This window comes from Ipomoea nil, unplaced genomic scaffold (genome assembly GCF_001879475.1).
Source record: "Ipomoea nil cultivar Tokyo-kokei standard unplaced genomic scaffold, Asagao_1.1 scaffold3238, whole genome shotgun sequence".
In the NCBI taxonomy this organism is placed as follows: Eukaryota; Viridiplantae; Streptophyta; class Magnoliopsida; order Solanales; family Convolvulaceae; genus Ipomoea; species Ipomoea nil.
In genome coordinates this window covers 300,698-325,838 of record NW_017619666.1, presented here as the reverse complement: position 1 = coordinate 325,838, position 25,141 = coordinate 300,698, and the positions used below count along the sequence as shown (strand labels likewise).

General features: G+C 38.9%; 2 protein-coding genes across 2 annotated transcripts; one reads left to right on the top strand and one right to left on the bottom strand.

Annotated features, from left to right (window-relative positions):
• Nucleotides 1–3,797: 3,797 nt before the first annotated feature.
• Nucleotides 3,798–4,670, top strand: LOC109168949 (auxin-binding protein ABP20-like). Its single transcript, XM_019317814.1, has one exon. The coding sequence runs from the start codon at nucleotides 3,840–3,842 to the stop codon at nucleotides 4,464–4,466; it is 627 nt and encodes a 208-aa protein (XP_019173359.1). The 5' UTR covers nucleotides 3,798–3,839; the 3' UTR covers nucleotides 4,467–4,670.
• Nucleotides 4,671–7,299: 2,629 nt separating this feature from the next.
• On the bottom strand, nucleotides 7,300–9,097 carry LOC109168996 (protein LOW PSII ACCUMULATION 1, chloroplastic-like; the record flags this gene model as incomplete). The annotated part of the gene is made up of 5 exons (XM_019317874.1): nucleotides 7,300–7,351; nucleotides 7,450–7,532; nucleotides 7,618–7,659; nucleotides 7,788–8,083; nucleotides 8,544–9,097. A coding segment is annotated over one exon (549 nt), but the record flags the coding sequence as incomplete, so codon positions are not given.
• Nucleotides 9,098–25,141: the final 16,044 nt, after the last annotated feature.

The following is a 25,141-nucleotide window of genomic DNA, read 5'->3' as shown; positions in this document are numbered from 1 at the left end:
TTTATTGTTAGAATCAAAGACATACCACTAGTTTAAAAGTTATAAATAGTAATGAAAATGTTATATATATATATATATATATATATATATATATATATATATATATATATATATTGTAATTATATAACAGTTAACATCACATTTCGATGACAAGATTTAAGTTAACACTCAACCATTCAACAAGGCACTTACAATTATGGGGCAACCGACCTCAACCAGATTGGTCGGAGAGTTTGCTTGATAACCATAAGTTTCAATGTTCAACTATCCGTGGAAGTTGTATATTGACCTTTTTCGTTTGAACGCAACTGGCCAACTATATGCAACCTAAATTTCCAACTACCATGTAGTGTGATAGCATCCCAATTACCATTCAAAATAGGTGATCATAGGTACGAACTATGATGGCTTAGATTCCTACCGACAGTGAACTTTTCTGTAAATCAAGAGTCACACTTGTGTAAGACTGTCTCACGGGTCATGCCAATATGTAAATGTAGTACTTATACAGTTATACTAGCAAATGTAACACTAATTAGGAGCTTATAAGGAAAAACGTAATACTTTAATTTTGATGACAAATGTAATACTTTTACATTTTGATTAAACATTTTACTTTTTTTCATCTAAAGTATTATATTTTCGAATTACTTATACGAGAAAATATAATACTTTTGATGAAAAAAAAAAGTAATACTTTCACATCAAAATGTAAAAGTATTACATTTTTTCATACAAGTAATAAACATGTTAATTATTCATGATTTGGTATTGCACTTGTTAGTATAAGTATTACATTTCATCTTGACATGACCCATCTATAAAGATTCGTGAGATGGTCAACACAAACTTTTACTATAAATAAACTAAGGTTCAAATTGGCCACTGATTGTAACCTGAAAATGCAATTAGGCCACTGAACGGAAAAAAAAGTGCAATTAAGCCACTGAACGAAAAAAAAAAAAAAAAAGTGCAATTAGGCCACTGAACACTCCAAAAACGTGCAATTAGGCCACTTAACTCTCCAAATGTATGCGATTTCACCGGATAGCATGTTACCATCAATTTTAGTAAGTTACCTACTTACGTGACAACTGAGTTGGCATTTTTAATAATTGTAAAATAATTTTTAATAAATATTAATAATTAATTTTAATAATAAATTTTTTAAAAAATGAATAAATAAATAAATGACGGGGTGGCGGGCCACTCCGTTTTTTTTTTTTTTTTTTTTAATTTATAATTAAAATTTATTAAAAATTATTAAAAATATCAATTTACCTGTCCCGTAAACAGGTAACCTATTAAAATTGATAGTAATCTGCTATCAAGTGAAATTGCACGTTTTTGGAGTGTTCAGTGGCCTTATTGCATTTTTTTTTTTGTTTAAGTGACCTAATTGCATTTTCATATTACGTTCAATGGCCAATTTGAATCTTATTCCATAAAAAATTCTTGCAATTATTATTAGAAACTTGCCATGTCCAAGCTGAGCCAAAACCAAAATGCCCTAAAAGATAGGGAACTATTAAGATCCACAGATTTGTTACCTTTTAGTTGTCAGAAAGTTTGCAGGCTAGGGTACGGTGCCCTTTATCTGGTTGTCAAAATGTCTTATTGTGAATTTGAAATCTACATTGCTGGATCCCCTAATCTGTATATGCATATGTTGATGGACCACTGCCAAGATATTTCTCTATTCACTTTCCCCAACGGACGAACCTTCCAAAAGTGCTGCACTTTCTTGTTTGTAATAGAGTGCAAGATATTTTCTACCCATAACAAAAAAGTGTTCTGTGGATTTATATATTATATTCATCCTTAAATCATATTCCCCACACCCTATCGAGACTATATGGCCTAATAGTACCTGAGTTGGGCTTTCATTTGAAAAGTTCTAAGTTCGAGCCTCAGTAGAGGCGTTATTAATTTTTTGTGTTTCAAAAGGTTGAGAAAATATATGAACAGATACTACATTGTAATAGAGCCAGTATCATTCAAAAAAAAAAAAAATACTCCCTACACCCTAATTAACCTATTGAAGTTGTGATTTTGATTATATTCCACAAGTTTAATAGTATTTTTATTGTTATATAGTTCGATGACGATCAGTTATTATAAGTGTATGTTCAATATTTTGTTTTTTTCACTTTCAATCCATTTATCAAATTAAAGTTTATGTACAAAAATCTCACTTTTTTACATCAACATATCACATTATCATGTGAATACATGGATGTTTTTGCATATAAGCTTTGATCCCTCGCAAGTCATGTAACAAAATTCACTTAAATTTTACTAAATTTCTCACCAAAAGTGAGAAAAACAAAAGACTGCACATATAATGGTAATTTCATAGTCATGCATTATTTGTGGTAAATTAAAAATATCAAACTCGTCTAGCACTAGGACCAAAAGTAACAATAGCGCTGATAATGCTCCCTATTATCCCTCAACTTTATTTCTTAATAATAGATATGAAGGTCGATAGTAAGACAAAAGTATGAAAATTATAATAAAATTTTAAAAAATTAGTGTACATGTTCATATCTAATATGCATATCGTCAACCGCAAGATATATGTGTATTATTGTACTTTGTATATAGCTGTATGTATGGAAAATTTTAATATTTTATGTTAGAGCTAAGATATAGTTACATTTGTGATGATATACTAAACTTATATTATCGAAAACATAATAGAATAAAGACGAAGTCGGTTATAGTATAACTTAAATTTATCAAAATTAGTTTAGTATTACTTAATTTAGTAAGGAATTGAAAACATCAGGAAGCTAACAACATATATGCTTTAATTTCCTTTTCGAAAATGCAAAAAGAAAAGTTTTGTTTTCTTTGGAGAAAATATCAACATTTCACATGCACTTATCTGTCGTCTCCATGCATGCATGTGAACGTACTGCATGTCCGTGTCTAAAACAAACATAACCCAGCCCGGCCCAAAAAGAAATGGGTCCATGATTGCCCGGCCCGAAAGAAATGTGTCCACGATTTCATGCAAATATCTCTTCTTGCTGCTAATTTTGAAATAGTATTAAAACTATTTACATATAAGATTATAGGAAATGAAACTCTAATAGGATGTTATAATAATCTAATTCCTACTAAATTTAATTGAATTACAAATTCATGGTTTGGTTAGAGGGAATTGCTATTCATCTAGCTAGGGTCCCTTCTAAGAATTGCAATTCAATAGTGAATTTTGGAGTATTATTTTACCCTTCTTATTGTTATACAAATGCATTGTAGTCTTTATTTTTTATTTTATAAGGGAATGAGATATCCACATATACAACCTATTACATCAAATGATATCATAATCGCCTCCACCAAGGCTCAAACCATCCACCTCCACATAGGAGAGCAACCGGGTACCAGTGAACCACAAGGTCCTTGGTATTGTAGTCTTTATTTACTTCTTCTCTTTTAATTCCCAATCATTTTATTACTGTCTATCAAATAATGTAATTTTAATTTTTACTTTGTTGTTTTCCAACGATATTAATTACAATTCATTTCCTCCCTATTCCCTAATTCTCTCCTCCCAATCAAACGCCCAGTATACTTTTTAAATCTATTATTATATTTCATGTGGCTACTCTCGGTGACCAACAATTTGCAAAGGTAATATCATACTTATATAAGTTCGCAATGACACTCTAAAAACTCTGTTTTAATAATTTACTCAATTAAAGCAATGATAGAAATATATAGGAAAGAAATGGGACCATGATTTCATGCAAATATCTTCTCTATATAAACCTATCCATAAACCCAATTTTGAACACAACTTCCAAAAAAAGTGACTATAATACACAATGTTTCTCCACACCCTCTTCATCCTCTCCCTCTTTTTGGGCTCCTCCCACGCCTTAGATTTCTGCGTCGCCGACCTCTCGCTGCCGCCGGGGCCGGCGGGTTACCCATGCAAGAAGTCCGCATCAGTGACCGTCAGCGACTTCGTGTTTTCGGGCCTAGCAGCGGCGGGGAACACAACAAACATCATCAAGGCCGCCGTGACCCCGGGCTTTGACGCCCAATTCCCAGGCGTGAACGGGCTCGGGCTGTCCATGGCCCGCCTCGACTTGGCGGTGGACGGCGTCATTCCGCTCCACACGCATCCCGGAGGCTCGGAGATCCTCGTCGTCACCCAAGGGACAATCTGTGCCGGATTCATATCCTCCTTCGAGAATACCGTATACTTCAAGCAACTTAACAAAGGGGACGTCATGGTTTTCCCGCAGGGCCTTCTGCACTTCCAGATAAACTCCGGCGACGGCGAAGCCACCGCTTTTGTCACCTTCAGTAGCCCGAACCCTGGGCTCCAAATCACGACCTTCGCGTTGTTTAAGAATGATTTGCCGACAGACATCGTGAATACCGTCACTTTCCTCGACGTTGCCCAAATCAAGAAGCTCAAGGGTGTCCTCGGCGGCACCAATTAGTTCCATCCCAGAATTCTAATATATCCTTAATTGTTGTATCCTTATTAGCTTGTTGTGCGTCTTTGTGTATTTTAGTTTCTTAGACTGTTGAGCCCTCAATTTGTTGGCTTTGATGGATGTTTTATTTTGTTTATTTATCCAGCTTTCAGGAATGTTCAAATGTCTGTGTATTGAAATTCTTTGTAACAATTAAAGTTGATTTTTGATGGTTTTGTTGGGACGGGATCCATTATGAACTGGGTGGGGAAGTATAAAATGGCGGTAGGAAAATAGTAGGTCCAATGTCTGAGATAGAGGCCTAAATATATAATAAATATTACAATTCAAATAGTGGACTAAAATAATAATGTTGTTGCTAGGAATGATGCATGCTCCTATAAGAAATGAGGACCACAAGCTACTAAACTCAATTGTTATACACTGGATCATTGTTCAAAAATGTTGTTGTTTTTTTTTTTTTTTTTTTTTTAAGTAAAAAGAAACGGAAATGGCGGTCATTACTAATCCCGGATCTATAATGTGCTCAGAATAAAATAAAATTACAGTGTATTTAAAATTAAACTGAATAGTATGCACAGTGGCGGAGGCATATGTAGGTATTCCATGGGGCCTTGGCCCCCCTCTCCCAATTTTTTTTTTAAATATTATATGTGTTAAATTCTAAAAAAAAAAAATATTATATAGAATTTTTAAATTTTGTTGTTCCTTCAAAATATTTGGCCCCACTCTCACTTAAATTAATCTTACATGTTAAATTATAAACTTCTGTATCTTCTCAACTTTTCCAGTTCTCTCTAATTTCAAATTATGACTTCACTATATTGTTGACTCACATTCAAATTAAACTTCATTAACCTAAACCATACATATATGCAGCATATACGGTATAACAAGATAATTTGTCATTAATAAAATCTATGCATATTTTTCAAGTTAATTTTTTTTTGGGGTTTTTGTTTTTGTTTTTGTTTTTTGTTTTTTGTTTTTTGTTTTGTTTTGTTTTTTTTTTCTAACTACTTGTTAGGTTAGTTTTTGTTTCATATTCTATTGTTTATCTTGAATAGTTATTTTGTTTGATTCTAAATAATGGACATCAAGGTGAATTTGTTTGGTTAATTATGCAGATTTGTGGTTATGTGATAAATTTTGTATTTAATTTAAAATGCATAATAATGTAACAATTGTGTAGTATATGTATTTGAGAAAACAATTTCTATTATGTTATGTTGTGAAGATGGATTTTTCAAGAAATAATCAATAGTCTTTTAAAACATGCATCTATGTTTTCATTATTTCAACCGTACAAAGCAATGTGCATTGAAAAGCATATTGCAAAATAATTTAATATAGATTCAATTCTAAATGATTTATTTTAAACTTTATTAAATTTGTAATGTAATAATTATTTTGAAATATGTTAACTGAATATCAATATATTTGATTTAGTACCTAGACCGTAGTTGGCTCCCCGCACTATTAAGTTCTGACTCTGCCCCTGAGTATGCATGTATTATATATATATATATATATATATATATATATATATATATATATATATATATATATATATATATACATATATATATATATATATATATATATATATATATATTGTCAAATGAAGCTATAGTTAAATTAAAATGATACTTTAGTTGTGCTGTAATCACTAGTACAGAAACAGTCATTCGCGTCCAAAGTAAAGCGTCATTCGCGTCCAAAGTAGCTGGGACGCAGATGGCGGGGACGCGAATTGTATATACAATTCGCGTCCAAAGCTACTTTGGACGCGAAAAATGATAAATCGCGTCCAAAGTTGAAGAACTTTGGACGCGAAAAATGATAATTCGCGTCCAAAGTTCGTGAACTTTGGACGCGTATAGTGTTTATTTATTTAAAAAAAATACTATACGCGTCCAAAGTTTCTGAACTTTGGACGCGTATAGTAAACAATTTAAAAAAAAAAAAATTATAAAACTACCAATATTTTCCTGTACATCCCAGCATAACTACCAAATAATATATTTCAACATTAATCAATTTAAGATATATACTACACACCAATTCTATCAACATTTGTTTAACCTGCAAAAATGATAGATAATACAAAGGATTTAGATATACATAATTAACTAAAGATTTCCTCATTTTTGGCTTCCATAGCCATTTACAGTGACAAACTTTTCTTATATGAAGAAGAAAACAGACCAAGAATGAATTAAGTCAGAAACAAGGCCAGAAAATTGTCATAGTGGGGTCATCCAACAACATATACTCCATCTATAAGGAATGCAAATAGCAAGAAACAATCCATCAATTATCTGACCAGGTGTTTTGGAGCATACCATGTCCAAATGGGTGAAGTGCTCAATTCGTGTGTTTGCAAACAACCTATACAACAAAAATGGTTATGGTCACTTGGCCAGTTGCAGCAAAGAAACCAAAGACAATGGATAAGGGAAACCCTTGATTTAAGGTGGGGTTTTATAAAATTTAGTCCTTACTTCTCATATGCAGTTTGGACTCTAGCATTCTGTATCTCTGTAAGTTCATTTACTCTTTCTGTTGCACAACCTTCATTTATATCCACAAACCCATGGAGAAACATGTTCCTTTCCAACATTCTTTTGACTAAAGCACAGACAACTTTTATATTGTTGGCTTTTGCATCTGCAACAAGGTTTCGCAACCTTTTCAATTCTCCTGTAAAGGAGTTAATTAGTATGCACCATCACATCAATGACCATATAACATATCAGCAACAGGAATCACTTTTAAAAGAGAAATTGATAGTTTAAAAGAGAAATTGCAACCAATGAAAGTGCCAAAACACGGACCTTGATATTAAGTTCATCTCTTTCAGCTAGCATCTGCAACAAATGCTGATTCTGCATGGATGGTAAAAGGTTAAATCAGGAAAAAATATGTTTAAGCTTAAGGCTTCACACAGTAGAAAATAAAATGAAATAGAGATGGTTGGTCTTACTTTGAGAGTACTTCCTGTGTAATGAACAACTGCAATGACCATTCAATAGAATATTCAAGTGAAATGCCATCCCATCCATCTAACTTAGATGTATCCAAGCAATATTAATTTTTAAATTTTACAAGTAATTGGTAAAATCATCAACAAAGCTTTTAGTACTGGACATACTTGGGACCTGCTGCCATTGTAGCATAGTTCCCTATTTGCTCCCTGCACAAGAAAATTTATATTATACACCCTTGAAGATAAAACTTGAGGATAATTATACATTTGAGAAAATATATACTGAAAATGTTTTCCTAATGAAGGATAGTTAAAGAGAATGAAAGAATAATTACTTGTAACATGGAGGATACTGAAAATTTATATTTTGCTCTCTCTTTTCCATCAAACTTGCCCTATGGATCCAAGCCAAGCTAAAGACACTCCCAACTCCGAGTGTGTGCTATACTTGGAGCCTATAAAGACTCCACCATTCATGGCACAAAACCCGAATGGGCCCCTAAGGCTAGAAGCTACCCCAAGAATCTCTTCTAGAGAGCTTTTTGCCCCAAGAGGCAAGACATGCACATATTAGAGCCGGGAGCTCTCTAAACTAGCTCAAGCAAATCTTCATCTTCAAGCTTCCTCCTACCTGCAAAACAAATAAATGGCTTCATCTCTACACAAGTGCAGATCCACCAAACAATATCTGCACAGTGCATTACTGCCAGTTCCCTCAACAAAGCTGTTGCCCTCAGAAGCTGCCCAGCTAGCAGCCCATCATCGGGCCAAAGGGAGCATGAATCTCAGCTAACTAGCCTCATAGACTCATACTCCCTAACATCCCATACTCGTGGAAAACTGGCCTCAGCAACATATCCTGCATCATAGGCCAGTTTCCCAGGCCAAATCACCCCTCAGGATTACCTGGCCAAGTAAATCCATCATTGGGCATGGGAGTCTCAAATGGCAAGCCTCCACCATTTTGCATAACATTTTTTCCTCCATCATAGATTTTTCAGCACTATATTAAAAATCATCACAAGCATGCTTGAAAAGGATGTTATATTACGAAAGCAGACTATCTTACTTATTTTCTAATAGTAACTTACTTGATCTAGTCAGTTACATAAACCGGAGAAAGCTGCCATAGCCTTTTTCTCCGGGCATTCTTTTCCCTCATCTCTTCATTTTCCTCAAACTCAAAACTAGGTGAATTCCCATCAGTGGCAAATGGAACAACAAGCACTCCTCTTTCTACAAGGGCATTAGTAAATGGTTCACTGAGTTTAAAACACTCAGAAATGAAAGATGAAGGACCAGCAAGAATGTCCAAACAAGCAATTCCTCTAAAATCACTAACATGAATAATTCTCTTCTCAACCACACGAAGCTTTAGATTTGAGAGGTTCTCTTCTCTTGAGAGCTTAGCTATTTGAGCATTTTTAGCTCTATTCTCCCTGTAATAAAGAAAGGAAAATATGGAGACTGCTCCAATGTCTATAGCAAGACCTTGTGCGATCTCTGGAACTTCAACAGCTCTTGATGAATTTGCCAGTGCTCCAATCAGCTGTGATGTGGCTATAAATCCCCCAAGAGAACCGCTTCCAATAAAAGCAATATAGAAGAACATACGGAGGGATTGAAAAGGAATATACACAACAAATTTTAAAATAAATAAACAACCATAACAAATAACAAAAAATAATTAAATTAATTACTATTTTTGAAAAAAAATAACAAACAAAAAAACAATTAAAAACGACGTACCTACCTGTGATGCGGTCGGCGTCCGAAGCTTGGAGACCGGAGGCGCGGTCGGCGTGCGTAGCTTGGAGCGGCAGCGGCGGCGAGCTTAGGCCGCAGCGGAGGGGAAGCGGTCTGAAGCAGCGACAGTGCGTGCGATCGGAGCTATGGACGATGAAGAAGCTTGGGCGGCAGTGTTCGGCGATGGACTGGACTGGCCGGACGACGGCAATGGACGGCGTGCGGTGGAGGATGGAGAGCTACGATCTGATCTGCTGTGGAAGGTGGTGCGTCGATCTGATCTGATGCTAGGGTTGTGGGGGATAAAATTAATAAAGCGCGTCCAAAGTTAGCCACTTTGGACTCGGTTGAGTAAAGGGATTCTATTATTCGAGTCCAAAGTGCCCAGCTTTGGACACGAATAATAGAAGGCTTTTAATATCCGCGTCCAAAGTACATAGCTTTGGACGCCAAAACTGTTTTAAAATTAAAAAAAAAAAATTTATTTATATAGTGGCATTTTAATTACAAAAATACCACCGCGTTACACTTTTGGCGTCCAAAGTTCTAATTTTGGACGCGAATTAATCAATTTTATTGATGTTTTTTGTACTAGTGAATGAAACTATAGTATATCTAAAATGAAACTAAGTAACATGTCTCTTATATGGAGTGTATCGTATATTGTCAAATGACACTGTAGTTGAATTGAAATGATACTTTAGTTGTGCTGTAATGGAACTACATTATCTTCAGTTACTCTCCAACAGCAAAGCAAGAATAAAAAACAACCAATGAGGAAAGAAATATGACTTAGTTCTTGATACGTCTTGTGCCATAACTCTGATGAGTTGATTGGCATAATTGCAGGCTCATATGCTCTCATGTAAGATTGCTTAGAATAACATCTGCGAACATATTCTTAAGGTTTTCCTCCCTTTGCTCTAACGCTGGAGATAGCATTATGGTTGCAAGTTATGCCGGTTAGATCCCATCTCCTAAAAGAGGAATCGTGCTTGCTTAAATCTACCTTGAATAATCTTCCATATATAGCAATCGTCCACCAGGTCCAGAACATAAATGAAATCATGATGTGTTGAATATTAGGATCGATACAGGTTTATAACACCAAATTACAATATCAACTTGTACTTTAAATATTGAGAATATTTCTAGTGTAAGATTTAAAATAAATTATACACAGAATAAGACAATTTGAAGAAAAATTTTCTCTATTGGCAAAATGATATTACAATAGGAATTACAAATATAATTCTCTATATCTCTAAGGATTTTTGCTATGCTAATGGGATGGATGTGATGGGATGGGATAATTTTCAATGAAGGAGAGTTGCCTATTTATAGCAAACCCAATGCCTAAGATTTGCAGAACATTTAGTGCAACATTAAATGAAATTCTTCTCCTGCAAGCAATTTACTTTACTCAAAACCTTAGCCCAAGCTTTTACCCTTACTCAAACCTTAGTCCAAGCTTTTCCCCTTACACAAACCTCTGCCCAAGCATTTCCTCTTTACTCAAACCTATGCCCAAGCAATTCCCTTGCTCAAATCTCTGCCCAAGGTAAAACCTTAGCCCAAACTTTAGCTCCTACATATGACTTTATTGTTTACAAACCTCTCACTTAAAGTCATAATGTGGATCTTCATCCTTTTTGCCAATTCCCCGCTGCTTGCATTTTTGTTAGGCCAATTGAGGATCTACACCATACAAATTTATCGTTGGTAATAGACTTTGTTAACCTATCTGCCATGTTATCTTTAGTATGGATTTTCTGTCTATCCACACTTCCCTCTTCCACCTTTTTCACGAACAAAGTGATATTGAACTCTCGTATGTGTTTCGTCTTGGAATGAAATATAATGCTGGATTCTTTGTCAAGTACAAAGCGCTCTGATTGTCACAGAATAGAGTCATTTTCTCAAACTTGTGCCCGAGCTCCTCCAATAGCATTTGCAACCATATTGCCTCTTTGCCAGCTTGAGCAGCAGCTATATATTCTGCTTCCTTCGTTGAAGTTGTCAAAACCGACTACAACTTTAAGACCCAGCTTACTGCTCCGCCAGCAAGGGTAAACACATAACTTGTGGTGGATTTACTACAATCAAGATTACCTGCATAATCTGAATCAACATAGCCTTTAATGATGAAGTCCAATCCTCCATAACACAATGCAATATCTGAGGTACCCTTGATATATCTAAGAATCCTCTTCACAGCACTTTGATGCTCTCTACCAGGATTTTCCATGCATCGACTGACCGCTCCCACTGCTTGTGCAATGTTTGGTCTACTATAGATCATAGCAAACATTAAATTGATGCATACGGTAATCGAGACGTACATTTCCATCCTCTCTGCTTCGTTGCTAGGACTCATACTTGAGGATAACTTGAAATTAATAGAAAGAGGGGTAGAAATTGGCTTACAATCTTGCATGTTGAAGCCCGCAAGATTTTCTTCAGATAATTCTACTGAGAGAGCCAAATCTTCCTATTATTTCTGTCTCGGTGGATTTGTATCCCTAGAATCTTGTTTCCTGGTCCCAAGTCCTTCATTTCAAATTCCCTAGCCAGTTGAGCATTCATCTTTATGATGCGATCATTGTTGGGGCCTACTACCAACATGTCGTCAACATATAACAGCAAAACGATAAACTGATTATCATCAAATCTCTTGCAATATGCACAAGGATATGAGTTGAATCTATTGTATCCAAGGCTCAGAATGAATGAATCAAATCTCTTATACCAACATCTCGGCGCCTGTTTGAGACCGTATAGAGATTTGTTCAACCTACAAACCAAGTTCTTTTTTCTTTCTTCTTCAAAACCTTCTGGTTGGAGCATGTAAATCTTTTCTTCAAGTTCTCTATGTAGAAATGCAGTTTTCACATCCAACTACTCAAGATACATGTCAAACACAGCACACATAGCTAAGACTGCTCAAATTGTTGTAAGTTGTACAATAGGAGAAAATATCTCATTGAAATCAACTCCTTCTTTCTGAGCAGATCCTTTCACAACTAATCGAGCATGATATCGTTCCACTTGATTATTGCTATCTTGTTTATTTCTAATAGTCTTCCTTCCTTGTGGTAACGGGACAAGTTCCTATGTTTTATTCTTATGGACAGCTTCAATTTCTTCTTGCATTGCTGTCATCCACAAAGATGCATCTGGACCTTTCATAGCCTCATGGTAAGTTAATGGTTCAGCATCTTCTGTTAGTAGATAGTATGCAACATTTCCCTCCATAGAATAATCTGAGTGCCAAGCTGGTTGTCTCCTCTCCCGAGTTGATCGTCTAACTTCCAAAGTTAAAGACTCAGCTTGATCTTGTTCATCATGCTCTATTGTTGCTTCAGATGAAACTGGAATTTCTTCTTCCTTCCTTCCCTCAACTTATACTGTAGTTGTCACTGGTTTTTCCTTCCCAATGCTTTCACTTTCTTGTACCTTGTCTTCTAAAAATACAACATCCCTACTGATGATAACCTTGTGGGCAATGGGATCCCACAATGCAAGTGATACCCCTTCACTCCATCAGCATACCCCAAAGAAAACACATTTTCTTGATTTTAGATCAAGTTTTGATGTTTCTTGAGTGTTGCTGATAAGTGTCAAAGACACACACTTTTAAGGTCCATTTAGGGTTAATTCTAAGCCAAAAAAATCCTTTGTGTATCCATTTTATGCCAATTTAGCTATGTTTTGCATTTTGTTGTAAATTAGCACCACACTTTGTGTTTTATATGTTTTTAGGTAAGTTTCGGGCTAAAATGAGGCAAAGTGGCACAACCCGGAGAAAAGCGGGATAAGAAGATGAGCCGAGACCAAGCCACGAAGGTCACAACGCGCGTTGCAGCGTGCGTTGTGGAAAGGCAGAATCAGAGCTGATTTCTAGTAAGTTCAACGCGCATCACAACGTGCGTTGTAACGCGTGTTGGACGGAATAAGTTCCCAGACAACGCACGTTGTCCGGGGCGTTGAAGGCCGCGTGGAAGAGTTGCGAAAGGGATTGAAAGCGGAGGCTATTTAAGAGGTTTAATTTAGATCAGAATTTTAGGGGGGGTGGGGGGGAGACACTAAAGATTTTTGACACTTTTTGGGAGAGAAACACTTGGTAGATTATATTACTGATATAAAACATTCTAGATTGTAGATCTATGTTTGGATTGCTTGGGAGATTCATTGAAGGAAGAGATTGACAACCTCCAATTCACGAGATCTTGTAAGACTTCTTCTTATTTTCTAATGTACTTGTTTGGTATAATTTCTACTCTTCCATTTCTATTTCTTTGATTAGATTTTGATCCATGAATGCTTTTATGTTTCTTATGGCTATTGTAGGCTAGATTAGCTAGGGTTTGAATTGTGAAAGTGTGAGATTATGATGCCAATATGACTTAGTTCTTGAATTAGGGATTGATTGATTGCTATGCTTCTATTTCTTGTTGTTAGGGATTGATTTGTATGCATCTAAGGAGCTTGATCAACTCCTAGGATTGTGTTGAGAGAATGACCTTTGCTAGGTCAATTCAAACTCCCATCCTTAACATTTCCTAGCTCAAGGAATCCTACGGGACTTGGTTGGGAAGGTAATGTAGGCAAGGTACTCGAGGAAAGGTTTAGGAAATCCCTAAACAAGTCCTAGTAGTCTATGTTATGAAAGGACGCAAGCCATTCTCTAGACTTGGCATTTTCATCATTCTTTCCCTATGTTAAATGATTTGAGTACATCATAATCCACACTAAGCAATTCAACCCTATATACCTTTACATTTGTTACACCTTTTGTTAATTGATTCAGCCATTTGGCTACAACAAACATTTAATTTGTGTGCGCGTGACACGCTTTCAAACAATGTCGATGTCTTTGATTTCCAAAGTTAGCAACCGGGGGCAACTCCAATTTGCCATCCCTTGAGAACGATACAATCTAGGATTCATCCCAACACACAAACTTTTGACATGCATTCCACGAAAGAGGAATAAAGAAAATCCTTGTCAGTTGCATATCACATATGCCGGACTCCCAAATGTATGTAAGTGAGAATAACTAGATGGCTTCCCAGTTCACATTTCCATTGGCGTTTTCAGATCAATTGCGGTTGATGGGGACCGATTGATCACATAACAAGCGATTTTGACTGCTTCTGCCCAAAATGACTTTGCCAAATTTACAGTCCTCAACATTGCCCTTATTCTTTCCAATAAGATTTTGTCCATCCGCTCTGCCACTCCATTTTGTTGTGGAGTATATGCCACCGTGAACTATCGTTTGATACCTTCTTGTTGAAAGAATTTATCAAATTCATCACTAGTATATTCTCCTCCATTATCCGACCTCAAACACTTGATCCGTTTCTCGGATTTAAGTTCCACACACGCGCTTTGAAGATTTTGAAAATTTCAAATGCATCCGCCTTCTGCTTGATTGGATACACCCAACATCTCCTGGAGTAGTCGTCGATGAAGGATACAAAATACTTTGCACCTCCTTGGGATATAACTGGTGCTTGCCAAACATCGGAGTGGATTAGCTCCAAGATAGCCTTGCTTCTTGCTTTAGAGCTCTCAAACTTTAATTTTTGTTGCTTACTTGTAACACAATGCTCACTAAAAGGTAATGAAACCTCTTTTAGCCCTGGAAGATGATGTTGATCAATAAGAATCTTTAGATCTCGTTCCGACATGTGGCCAAGTTTTTTATGCCACATCATTGTTAATTGCTCTATAAGATTGTCCGATGTATAGATTGGCTGCTATCTTTTCGTCTTTCATCACAACAAGCGCGCCCTTGGTTACTTTGATGATCCCATCTTGAATGTGAATTTTACATTCACGGCTATCTAATTGTCCTAGAGATAATAGATTTTTCTTCAGGCCTTTCACGTGTTGTACCTCTTGGATAGTGCGAATCGTACCATCAAACATTTTTAGTTTAATAGTATCAATACCAGCAATCTCTAAGGCGTGATCATCTCTCATGAACACTGTTCCTCCAGAGACAGGTTCATATTCATGAAACCATTCTTTTCGTGAGGTCATATGCCATGTTGCTCCTGAGTCCATGAGCCAGACATCAACTAAACTTTTTCTGCCTTCAACAATTGTTGCTGCTTCACCAAATAAAACTACGCCTCCATCCGATATACTCACAACACAACCCTAAAGTGCCCCTTTTTGCCACAGTGAAAACACTTGACATTCTTCTTACCCCTCAATTTTGATCTACCTCGGTTGTAACACCCCGAAATTTTTAAAACTTTTTAATCTTATAAAATGAAAGCAATTCTATTAATCAATCCCAAACAGAGCATTCTAAACAGAAGGGTCTGGGGTGTTATGCCACATTTGAGCTGGAGAACTCAGATGCATAGGCTACATTAACTAATTATCCTCAAATTACATCATCAAGGCACGCAGGCCGAAAGGAAAGACTAACTATCTAAGCTGAGCTCCTCTAGCGCACTCCGATAGCTAATCATCTATGCCTGAAAGCCAAATATATCTGTTCAGCGAATAATGCTAGTAAGCCACTCTAATGCGTTAAAATACAATATATATATATATATATATATATATATATATATATATATATATATATATATATATATATATATATATATATATATATATAGGAAAACCATTTTGAAGCAGGAAGATACATACCTAGGAGACTCTAGCTTTGAAACCAGGATTAGACTCGTCAAATAGGGATATGCAAATTCAACATTTAGAAACAAATTATATAGAGACATCATCATATATAAATCTAAGGTCACAGTTTACTTTTATGTCAATCATCTTTCAATCAATATCTTCATTACACAAGCATACTTTGGTGGCGCCACGGGACCAATCAAATGCCCATACATGAGGGTTAGCGCATATAGCGCTAACACGGCCCCGCAGCACCCTACCTATAACACCCTAGATTTTCGAATCTTTTTAAAACTTATATAATAAAGGTAATTTCTCATTAAATCCCAAAACAGTGCATTACTAAACATAAGTGTTCGGGGTGTTATGCCACTTCTGAGCTGGAGAACTCAGATGCACAGGCTACACTAACTAAATATCCTCAAAGCAATGTCAATACATCATCATGTCACGCAGGCCGAAAGGAAAACTAACTATCTACGCTTCGGATCTCTAGCGCGCTCCGGCGTCTACTCATCTGGGCCTGAAAGCCAAATATATCTGTTCAGCAAATAATGCTGGTAACCCACTCTAACGCGTTAAAATACAATATAGGTAAATATATATATATATATATATATATATATATATATATATATATATATATATATATATATATATATATATATATATATATATATATATATACATATATATAGGAAAAATCATTTTGAAGCAAGAAGATATATTCTTAGGAGACTCTAGCTTTAAAACCAGGAATAGACTCGACAGATAGGGATAAGCACATTCAACAATGATAATCAACTATGTTGGGACAACATCATATACATATATGCATCTAAGGTCACAGTTTACTTTTATGTCATTCACATCATCATTCAATCCATATCTCTGTCACACAAGCATACTTTGGTGGCGCCACGAGACCAATCGCATGCCCCAAACATGAGGGTTAGCCCATATAGCGCTAATACGGCCCCGCAGCACCCTACCTCATACCGCAGCATGAAGGAATTGACCGCATCCAATTTGTATAGACCGTCGATGGATTCAACGGCGGACCCAGTCCTATATACCGCTGGCGAGCTCAGTCGGTGGGTCGCAGCAGATCATAGCCCTACACACCGCTGTCAAGCTCAGTCGGTGGATCGCAGCTGACCATAGCCTTACACACCGCTGACGAGCTCAGTCGATGGACTATGGCCTTCCTCGTGGCCTGTAGCCCTACACACCGCTGACGCGTTCAGTCGGTGGACTACAGCACACGAGGCCCACTTGGTGAACTGCAGCCCAACACACTGCTGACGAGCTCAGTCGGTGGACTGCAGTCTTTGAGAACCGACTTGACCGCAGCCAAGAGTCATGCACACATATCACATATCAAGCACATGCAATTCACATTAACACATTGGGAAAGGGGAGAAAACGTATAAAGAAACCTATGTGTGGTCATCCGTGTACTAGGAAATATCTTAAGGGTTCATGCATCTTTCGCCTAGGTCAACGGGGTACCAATTCAACTAGCATGCAATACCCAAGACTCTTTTATCCTATGAACGGCACCCGAAACATCAAACTAGACTTAGGCACAATAAACGGAGTCCGTCGAGACACCACGAGGGTCAGGGAACATCAAACGGGGAAGCCAAAATCCCAAGGTGGGAAAAATCCAGCGGGTGGCCTCCACCCGCCAGTTGCCCGCCGGCAGCGGGTGCCCGGCGGGCAGTCGTCTACCCGCTGCCGGTGACGTCAATTCGGGCAGTGGGTAGGTGGCGGGTCCCCTACCCCCCACCTACCCCCACTGATTCTTTTTCAATATATTGGTCCCGGGATCTTCCGTGGAACCCGAAACCATATTTAGACACTTTTAAACATAAACGACAACACCACGCAGTCAAAGAACGGATCAAAACCAAGAATCACAATGAACACATCCTAACATGACTTCTAAACATAATTAACACCCGGACATGCGAATTCCCACCCAAATATACCAAGAATATCACAATACGAAATTCACGATTCAACCTAGGGCTCTAATCATATTTAAATCACAAAATCATACTTTATCTTTAAAATCAAGAACATCAAGATTTATCAAGAATCAACACACAACTATCAAGATCCTCTTATAGTCATCAAGATTATCAAGATCAACACATAAGATCATCTCATCAACATCAAGATCATATCATAATCATCATAAACGATTTATCAAGACACAAGCATAGAGAAGGAGCCAAAGAAGAAGATTATAGCAAGGAAAATAGGTTTTGTTGAGACATGGGTTACCTCTTAGCCTTAATTAGAATCCTTGGCTATAAAGGGACTTTCTTTAAGATCGCTTCTTCTTGATTTCTCCTTTGGGAATTCTTGGGAGTGCTTGTGTGGTGAAAGTTATTGTGGTGTGACTTCTAGGTGCCTCCTATGCCCCTATTTATATATCTAAGAGTCCTAATTAGGGTCTGAATGGTAGGGGTTTGCTAATTCTATTTCTTATAGGACTAGGGGGTTGGTTTAGGGACAAGGGTCCATGGTTTATGGTGGACTTTTCCTAATTAATTAGTGGAATTTAATTCTCTTTTTAGGGTAAGTAATTCAATAATTAATTGGTTTGGAGGCCGTAACACGGGGTGTTACACCCCCCCCCCCCTTAATGGGAAGCTTCGTCCCCGAAGCTTGGTTTGCTGATTCGACTTTTCTTTCTTTATCCTATGATTTCGCCTTGGTTACCTCGTGTGAAGAGTTCGGGGTAGCGTTCTCTCATGGCGTCCTTAAGTTCCCATGTTGCTTCTTCGGTTCCGTGTTTGGTCCAGAGGATCTTTACCATTTCTATGGTTCGTTGGCGAGTGGCCCTTGTCTTGGTGTCCAAGATCCTTACGGGTTTCTCTTTGTAGGTTAGTGTGTCGTCCAGTTCCACGGCCTCGGGTTGTAGCACGTGACTTGGATCATGTATGTACTTCTTTAGTTGAGAGATGTGGAATACGTTGTGCACCCGCTCTAGTTGGCGGGTAGGGCGAGGCGGTAGGCCATGTTCCCGACTTTTTCTATGATTTCGTAGGGACCAATGAATTGGGGGTTGAGTTTTCCTTTTCTTCCAAACCTCATCACCCCTCGTGTGGGTGAGATTTTTAACCAGACCTTCTCTCCCGTGGAGAACTCGGCTTGCTTCCTCCCTAGGTCGGCGTAGGATTTCTGACGGTCTTGGGCGGCCTTCATCCTTTCTTGTATGTGTTTGACTTTAGATATGGTGTCTTGTAGGTACTGGGGCCCCAGTGTCACTGGGCTGACCATGTCTTCCCAGCACAAGGGCGTCCTACATTTTTGACCGTATAGTGCTTCGTAGGGAGCCATGCGGATGCTCGCGTGGTAGCTGTTGTTGTAGGAGAATTCGATGAGGTCTAGGTGTTCTTCCCATGTCCCCTGGAAGTCTAACATGCAGGCTCTTAGCATGTCTTCGAGAGTTTGAATGGTCCTCTCAGTTTGGCCGTCGGTAGTGGGGTGGAAGGTAGTGCTCAGTTCAGCCTTGTCCCCATGGCCATTTGTAGAGACTTCCAGAATTGTGAGAGGAACCTGGGATCTCTATCGGACACAATGTTTCGGGGGACTCCGTGGTATTTTACTACTCAGTTTAGGTAGGCCCTGGCTAGTTGTGTCATTGTCCATGTTTCTTTCATGGCAATGAACCGTGCTGTCTTGGTTAGCCGGTCTACTATCACCCAGATCTTGTCCTTACCTATTGGTGTTGTGGGTAATCCTCCTACGAAATCCATGGATATGGAGTCCCACTTCTCTTGGGGTATTTCGAGGGGCTGTACGAGTCCCTTGGGCTTGCATCGTTCGGCTTTTACTCTTTGGCAGTTCAGACATTTGTCCACGAAGCTTGCGATTTCCTTTTTCATGTTGGGCCACCAAAACATCTTTTTCACGTCATGGTATAGTTTGTCGCCTCCGGGGTGCACCGAGTATGGTGAGCTGTGCCCTTCTTCCCAGATTTGTTGTTTTAGGTGGGGGTGTGTCGTGGGTATGCACCATCTCCCTTGATAGTGGAGGCTGCCATCTTCAAATAATTTGAATGGTCCGTCCTTTCCCTGAGCCAGGTCGAGTCCTATTTTATCTAGTTCCGGGTCCTGTTGCTGCCCGATTTTGATTTCTTCAAGTAGTGTGGGTATGATTCTGACATTGAATAGGTGGATTTCCGAATTCGTTTGTCCTTGCTCTACTATCTCCAAATCCAATCTTTGGAAATCCTTGCACAGCTCGTCTGACAGGACCCAGGTGGTGTTGAGGGAGTGGTTAGTTTTTCCGCTTAGTGCGTCTGCCACGACGTTAGCTTTTCCCTCGTGGTACTGAATATCCAGGTCATAATCCTTTATAAGTTCCAACCATCTTCGTTGTTGCATGTTCAGATCTTTTTGGGTGAAGATGTATTTCAGGCTTTTATGGTCTGTGTAGACCTTGCATTGTACTCCGTATAGGTAACGCCGCCAAATTTTAGGGCGAACACGATGGCGGCTAGCTCTAGGTCGTGCGTGGGGTAGTTTTCTTCGTGGGTCTTGAGTTGCCCAGATGCGTATGCTATTACCTTGCCCCTTTGCATTAGTACGCATCCTAGCCCCTTTTTAGAGGCGTCGCTAAAAACTTCGAATCCTTCCATTCTGGAGGGAAGGGCCAGAACGGGTGCCGTGGTCAGTCTTTCTTTCAATTCCTGAAAGGCTGTAGTGCAATTGCCATCCCACCGGAAGGGGGTTTCCTTCTTCATGAGTTTGGTGAGGGGTTGGGCTATCTTGGTAAAATTGGGTACGAATCTCCGATAATAGCCCGCCAGCCCCAGGAAGCTTCTGACCTCCGAAAGTGATTTTGGCGTGGGCCATTCCTTGACGACGTGGATTTTGGTTGGGTCTACCTTGATCCCCTCTTGAGTTATCACGTGTCCTAGGAATGCCACGTCGTCTTTTTAAAATTCGCACTTAGAGAATTTGGCGTATAACTGGTTCTCCCTCAAGGTTTGCAAGGTTGTGCGGAGGTGCTTTTCATGCTCTTCCTTGTCTTGTGAGTAGACCAGGATGTCATCGATGAACACAATGACGAAGTCATCTAAGTAGGGCCGAAATACTAGGTTCATGAGGTCCATGAATATAGCAGGTGCATTGGTGAGTCCGAAGGGCATTACCGTGAATTCGTAGTGGCCGGAGCGGGTTCGAAATGCTGTTTTCTGAATATCTGGTTCGGCCACTTTTATCTGGTGGTACCCGGATCTTAAATCAATTTTTGAGAACACTCCTGCCCCCCTTAAGTTGGTCGAACAAGTCATCAATTCGGGGAAGGGGATATTTGTTCTTTATTGTAACTTGGTTTAGTTCCCTGTAGTCGATGCATAGGCGCATGCTTCCATCCTTCTTTTTGACGAATAGTACCGATGCTCCCCATGATGAGGTACTGGGGCGTATGTATCCTTTGTCCTGTAAATCCTGGAGTTGTGCTTTTAGTTCCTTCATTTCTTTTGGTGCCAACCTATAGGGTGGCTTTGAGATTGGGGCAGCGCCAGGCACCAAGTCTATGGTGAATTCTACTTCCCTGGTTGGGGGTGCCCCGGGGATTTCGTCTGGAAAGACATCGGTGAACTCGTTTACCACCGGTATGGTCAGAGGCTCGGCTGTCTTGGTGTTGAGATCTTCAACTGAGCACAGGAAGGCTCCGTGTCCCTTGGTCAGGTATTTCTTCATTTTCATCATGTTTACTAGTTTGACCTCCGGATTCTTGTGGGTCCCGTGGTAGGATACCCGTTTGCCGTTTGGTCCCAGCAAGACCACTTTTTGTTCGCCGCATAGGATTTGTGCTTGTAATTTCCCTAGCCAGTCCATGCCCAAGATCACTTGTATCCCATCCAGCCTGAACTGTATTAGGTTGCTAGGGAACTCTACTCCTTTGATGGTGATCATTATATCTTTGTACATGCAGCACATTTTATGATTTCGCCGGATGCTACCTTGACTTGCAGTTGTATTCTTGTGTTGGTGTTCAAGCCAAGTTGCGTGGCGAATTCGGCTGCTATGAATGAGTTGGTGGCTCATGAGTCAAATAGTACGGTGGCAGGGGTGGTGTGTACTAGGAAGGTTCCGGAGACTATGTTGCTATCTCCGATTCTGGCTTTGCTTATGGTAAGGATCCTTCCTTGAGTGTTCCCTATTTCCTTCGTGGGAGTTGGTGTTATGGCCTTATGGGGCGAGGTGGCCCTGGCAGTCTTTGGTTTTCGAAGGGGGGTTGTGTGATTTTCTTCGACCTTTCTTTTGTGCCCCAGGTACGTTTCCTGTGGGCTGTTCGACATTTGTTGTAGTTGGGATGCCTTGGCATAGGCTTCCTCGAGAGTCTTTGGTTTGCGTAGGGTTAGGGCCTTCTGGTTTTCGAGGTTGAGGCGTGTCATAAATTTCTCGATCTTGGTTGACTCTGTCGGTACTAGCTCAGGTGTGAGGTGAGCTAGTTTGAGGAACTGTTGGTAATATTCTGTGATTGGGATTGCTCCTTATTTTAGGTGTAAGAACTCTTCGTATATGGCTGCCCTTATGTGACTGGGGTAGAATCGTTCCCATAATCGTGCTTCTAAGGCCTCCTAGTTGAACCCTGGTCTTTGCATATAACTAGGTCCCTCGTGGACCCACCAGAGGTCATCTTCGTGTTTGAAATAGAAGGAGGCTGTTTCTACTTGGTGATCCTCCGGGCACTCTACTGTTTCAAATATTTTGTCGAAAGTTCGGATCCATTTTTCGAGAATTATGGGATCTTCATCTCCTAAGAAGGTAGGCGGCCGATGTTCGGAGATTTTGTGGTTGACTTCTGAGTTTCTACTTGGTGGTGGTGGTTGGAGGATCGTGTTGCCCAGTGTTTGAGCAACTTGGTCCAGGTGCTGCAGATTTTGAATCAAGGATTCATGTGTGGAGAGTTCCGGTGCCTTTTCTTGTTTCCTTGTTGGTGCCATCCTGGTGGTTTACAGCCCGATATTATTTTTAAGTTGCATCCTTACCTTGATGCTATAAGTGAAGGGGAGTTCTTTTAAATTAAGTGTAGAATAGAGTGAGGGGAAAGTTATGTAATGATAGGTGGGCTCACAATCTCACCGCGTGCCCTAAGATTCCTGAATCCTATGTTCCTAAATACCTAGAGTTCAAGCTTAATGTCCTATAGTCTTGTCTTAAGAGTCTTTTACTAAGGTCAAACTTAGGCTCTGATACTATCTATAACACCCCAGATTTTCGAGACTTTATAAAACTTATATAATAAAGGTAATTTCTCATTAAATCCCAAAACAGAGCATTACTAAACATAAGTGTTCGGTGTGTTATGCCACATCTGAGCTGGAGAACTCAGATGCACAGGCTACACTGACTAAATATCCTCAAAGCAATGTCAATACATCATCATGGCACGCAGGCCGAAAGGAAAACTAACTATCTACGCTTCGGATCTCTAGCGCACTCCGGAGTCTAATCATCTGGGCCTGAAAGCCAAATATATCTGTTCAGCGAATAATGCTGGTAACCCACTCTAACGCGTTAAAATACAATATAGGTAAATATATATATATATATATATATATATATATATATATATATATATATATATATATATATATATATATATATATATATACATAGATATAGGAAAAATCATTTTGAAGCAAGAAGATATATTCTTAGGAGACTCAAGCTTTAAAACCAGGAATAGACTCGACAGATAGGGATAAGCACATTCAACAATGATAATCAACTATGTTAGGACAACATCATATACATATATGCATCTAAGGTCACAGTTTACTTTTATGTCATTCACATCATCATTCAATCCATATCTCTGTCACACAAGCATAATTTGGTGGCGCCACGGGACCAATCGCATGCCCCAAACATGAGGGTTAGCGCATATAGCGCTAACACGGCCCCGCAGCACCCTACCTCATACCGCAACATGAAAGAATTAACCGCAGCCAATTTTGTATAGACCGTCGATGGATTCAACGGTGGACCCCAGTCCTACACATCGCTGACGCGTTCAGTAGGTGGACTGTGATCCTCTTTTGGGGACTACGATCCTACACACTACTGGTGTAACACCCCGTGTTACGGCCTTCAATCCCGGATTAATTATTAAATTAATCCCGTTAATAATAATTAAATATGATTTAATTCGGTTAGGTTTCCTTTAATTAATTAATAAAGGTCCACCATGAACCGTGGACCCTTGCCTAAATTAAAGTCCTAAGCCTATTAGGAATAAAGAAAGTAAACCCTTTACTATTCAGATTCTAATTAGGAATCCTAGACCTAGTTATCTATTAGGAATAAAGGAAGTAGGCCTTTTACTATTCAGATTGTGATTAGGATCCGCTTTAATTAATATGGACCCTTATCCCTAAAGCAAGTCCCTGAGTCCTATAAGGAATAGAATTAGTAAACCCATACCATTCAGGCCCTAATTAGGAATCTTAAATATATAAATAGGGAACTTAGGAGACACCCAGAACCCCCCCACACGCCTAGACGCCCCATCACCCCAGGAGAGCTCCAAGAATTCCCTTAGAAGAAATCAAGAAAGCAAGAAAGCTTAAAGAAAGATCCTTCATAGCCAAGGAATTAATTAAGGCTAAGAGGTAACCCATGTCTCAACAAAACCTATTTTCATAGCTATGATTTCCCCTTAGGGTTTCCCCCATATTGTTGTAAATGGCGATTGATGATGATTATTATTGATGTCGATATAATGATTCCATGAGGAATCTTGATAATCTTGATATTGGGAGTTTCTTGATAATTATGATGTTCTTGATGATTAATTGGGGTTTTGATGATTATGTGTTGTTCTTGATGATTATGATGTTCTTGATGATTAATTGGTATCCTTGATGATTACGTGTTGTTCCTACAGAATCTTGCAATTAGAAGACGAATTGTATTCTTGTTGATATAAAAGTGATTAGAACCCTAGGTTGTACCGTATGATATTATTCTTGGATTATCGGGTGGGGAAATCGCATGTTTGGGTGTTGATTATGTTTAGAAAAGCATGATAGGTTAGGTGCCGTTCGTTCATCGTATTTGATCCGTTAATTGTCTACGTGTTGTCGTTAATTGCGTTGTAAAGTGTCTAAGCATGGTTTCGGGTTCCACAACGGTTCCCGGGGCGAAAAGTGATGAAAAGAGTCAGTGGGGGGTAGGTGGGGGTAGGGGACCCGCCACCTACCCGTGGCAACTCCGGGCAGTTCCGGCAGCGGGCAGCCGGC

What these genes read in the sequence shown, in the direction of transcription:
- LOC109168949 (XM_019317814.1), top strand. Translation starts at nt 3,840, where the DNA reads ATGTTTCTCCACACCCTCTTCATCCTCTCCCTCTTTTTGGGCTCCTCC.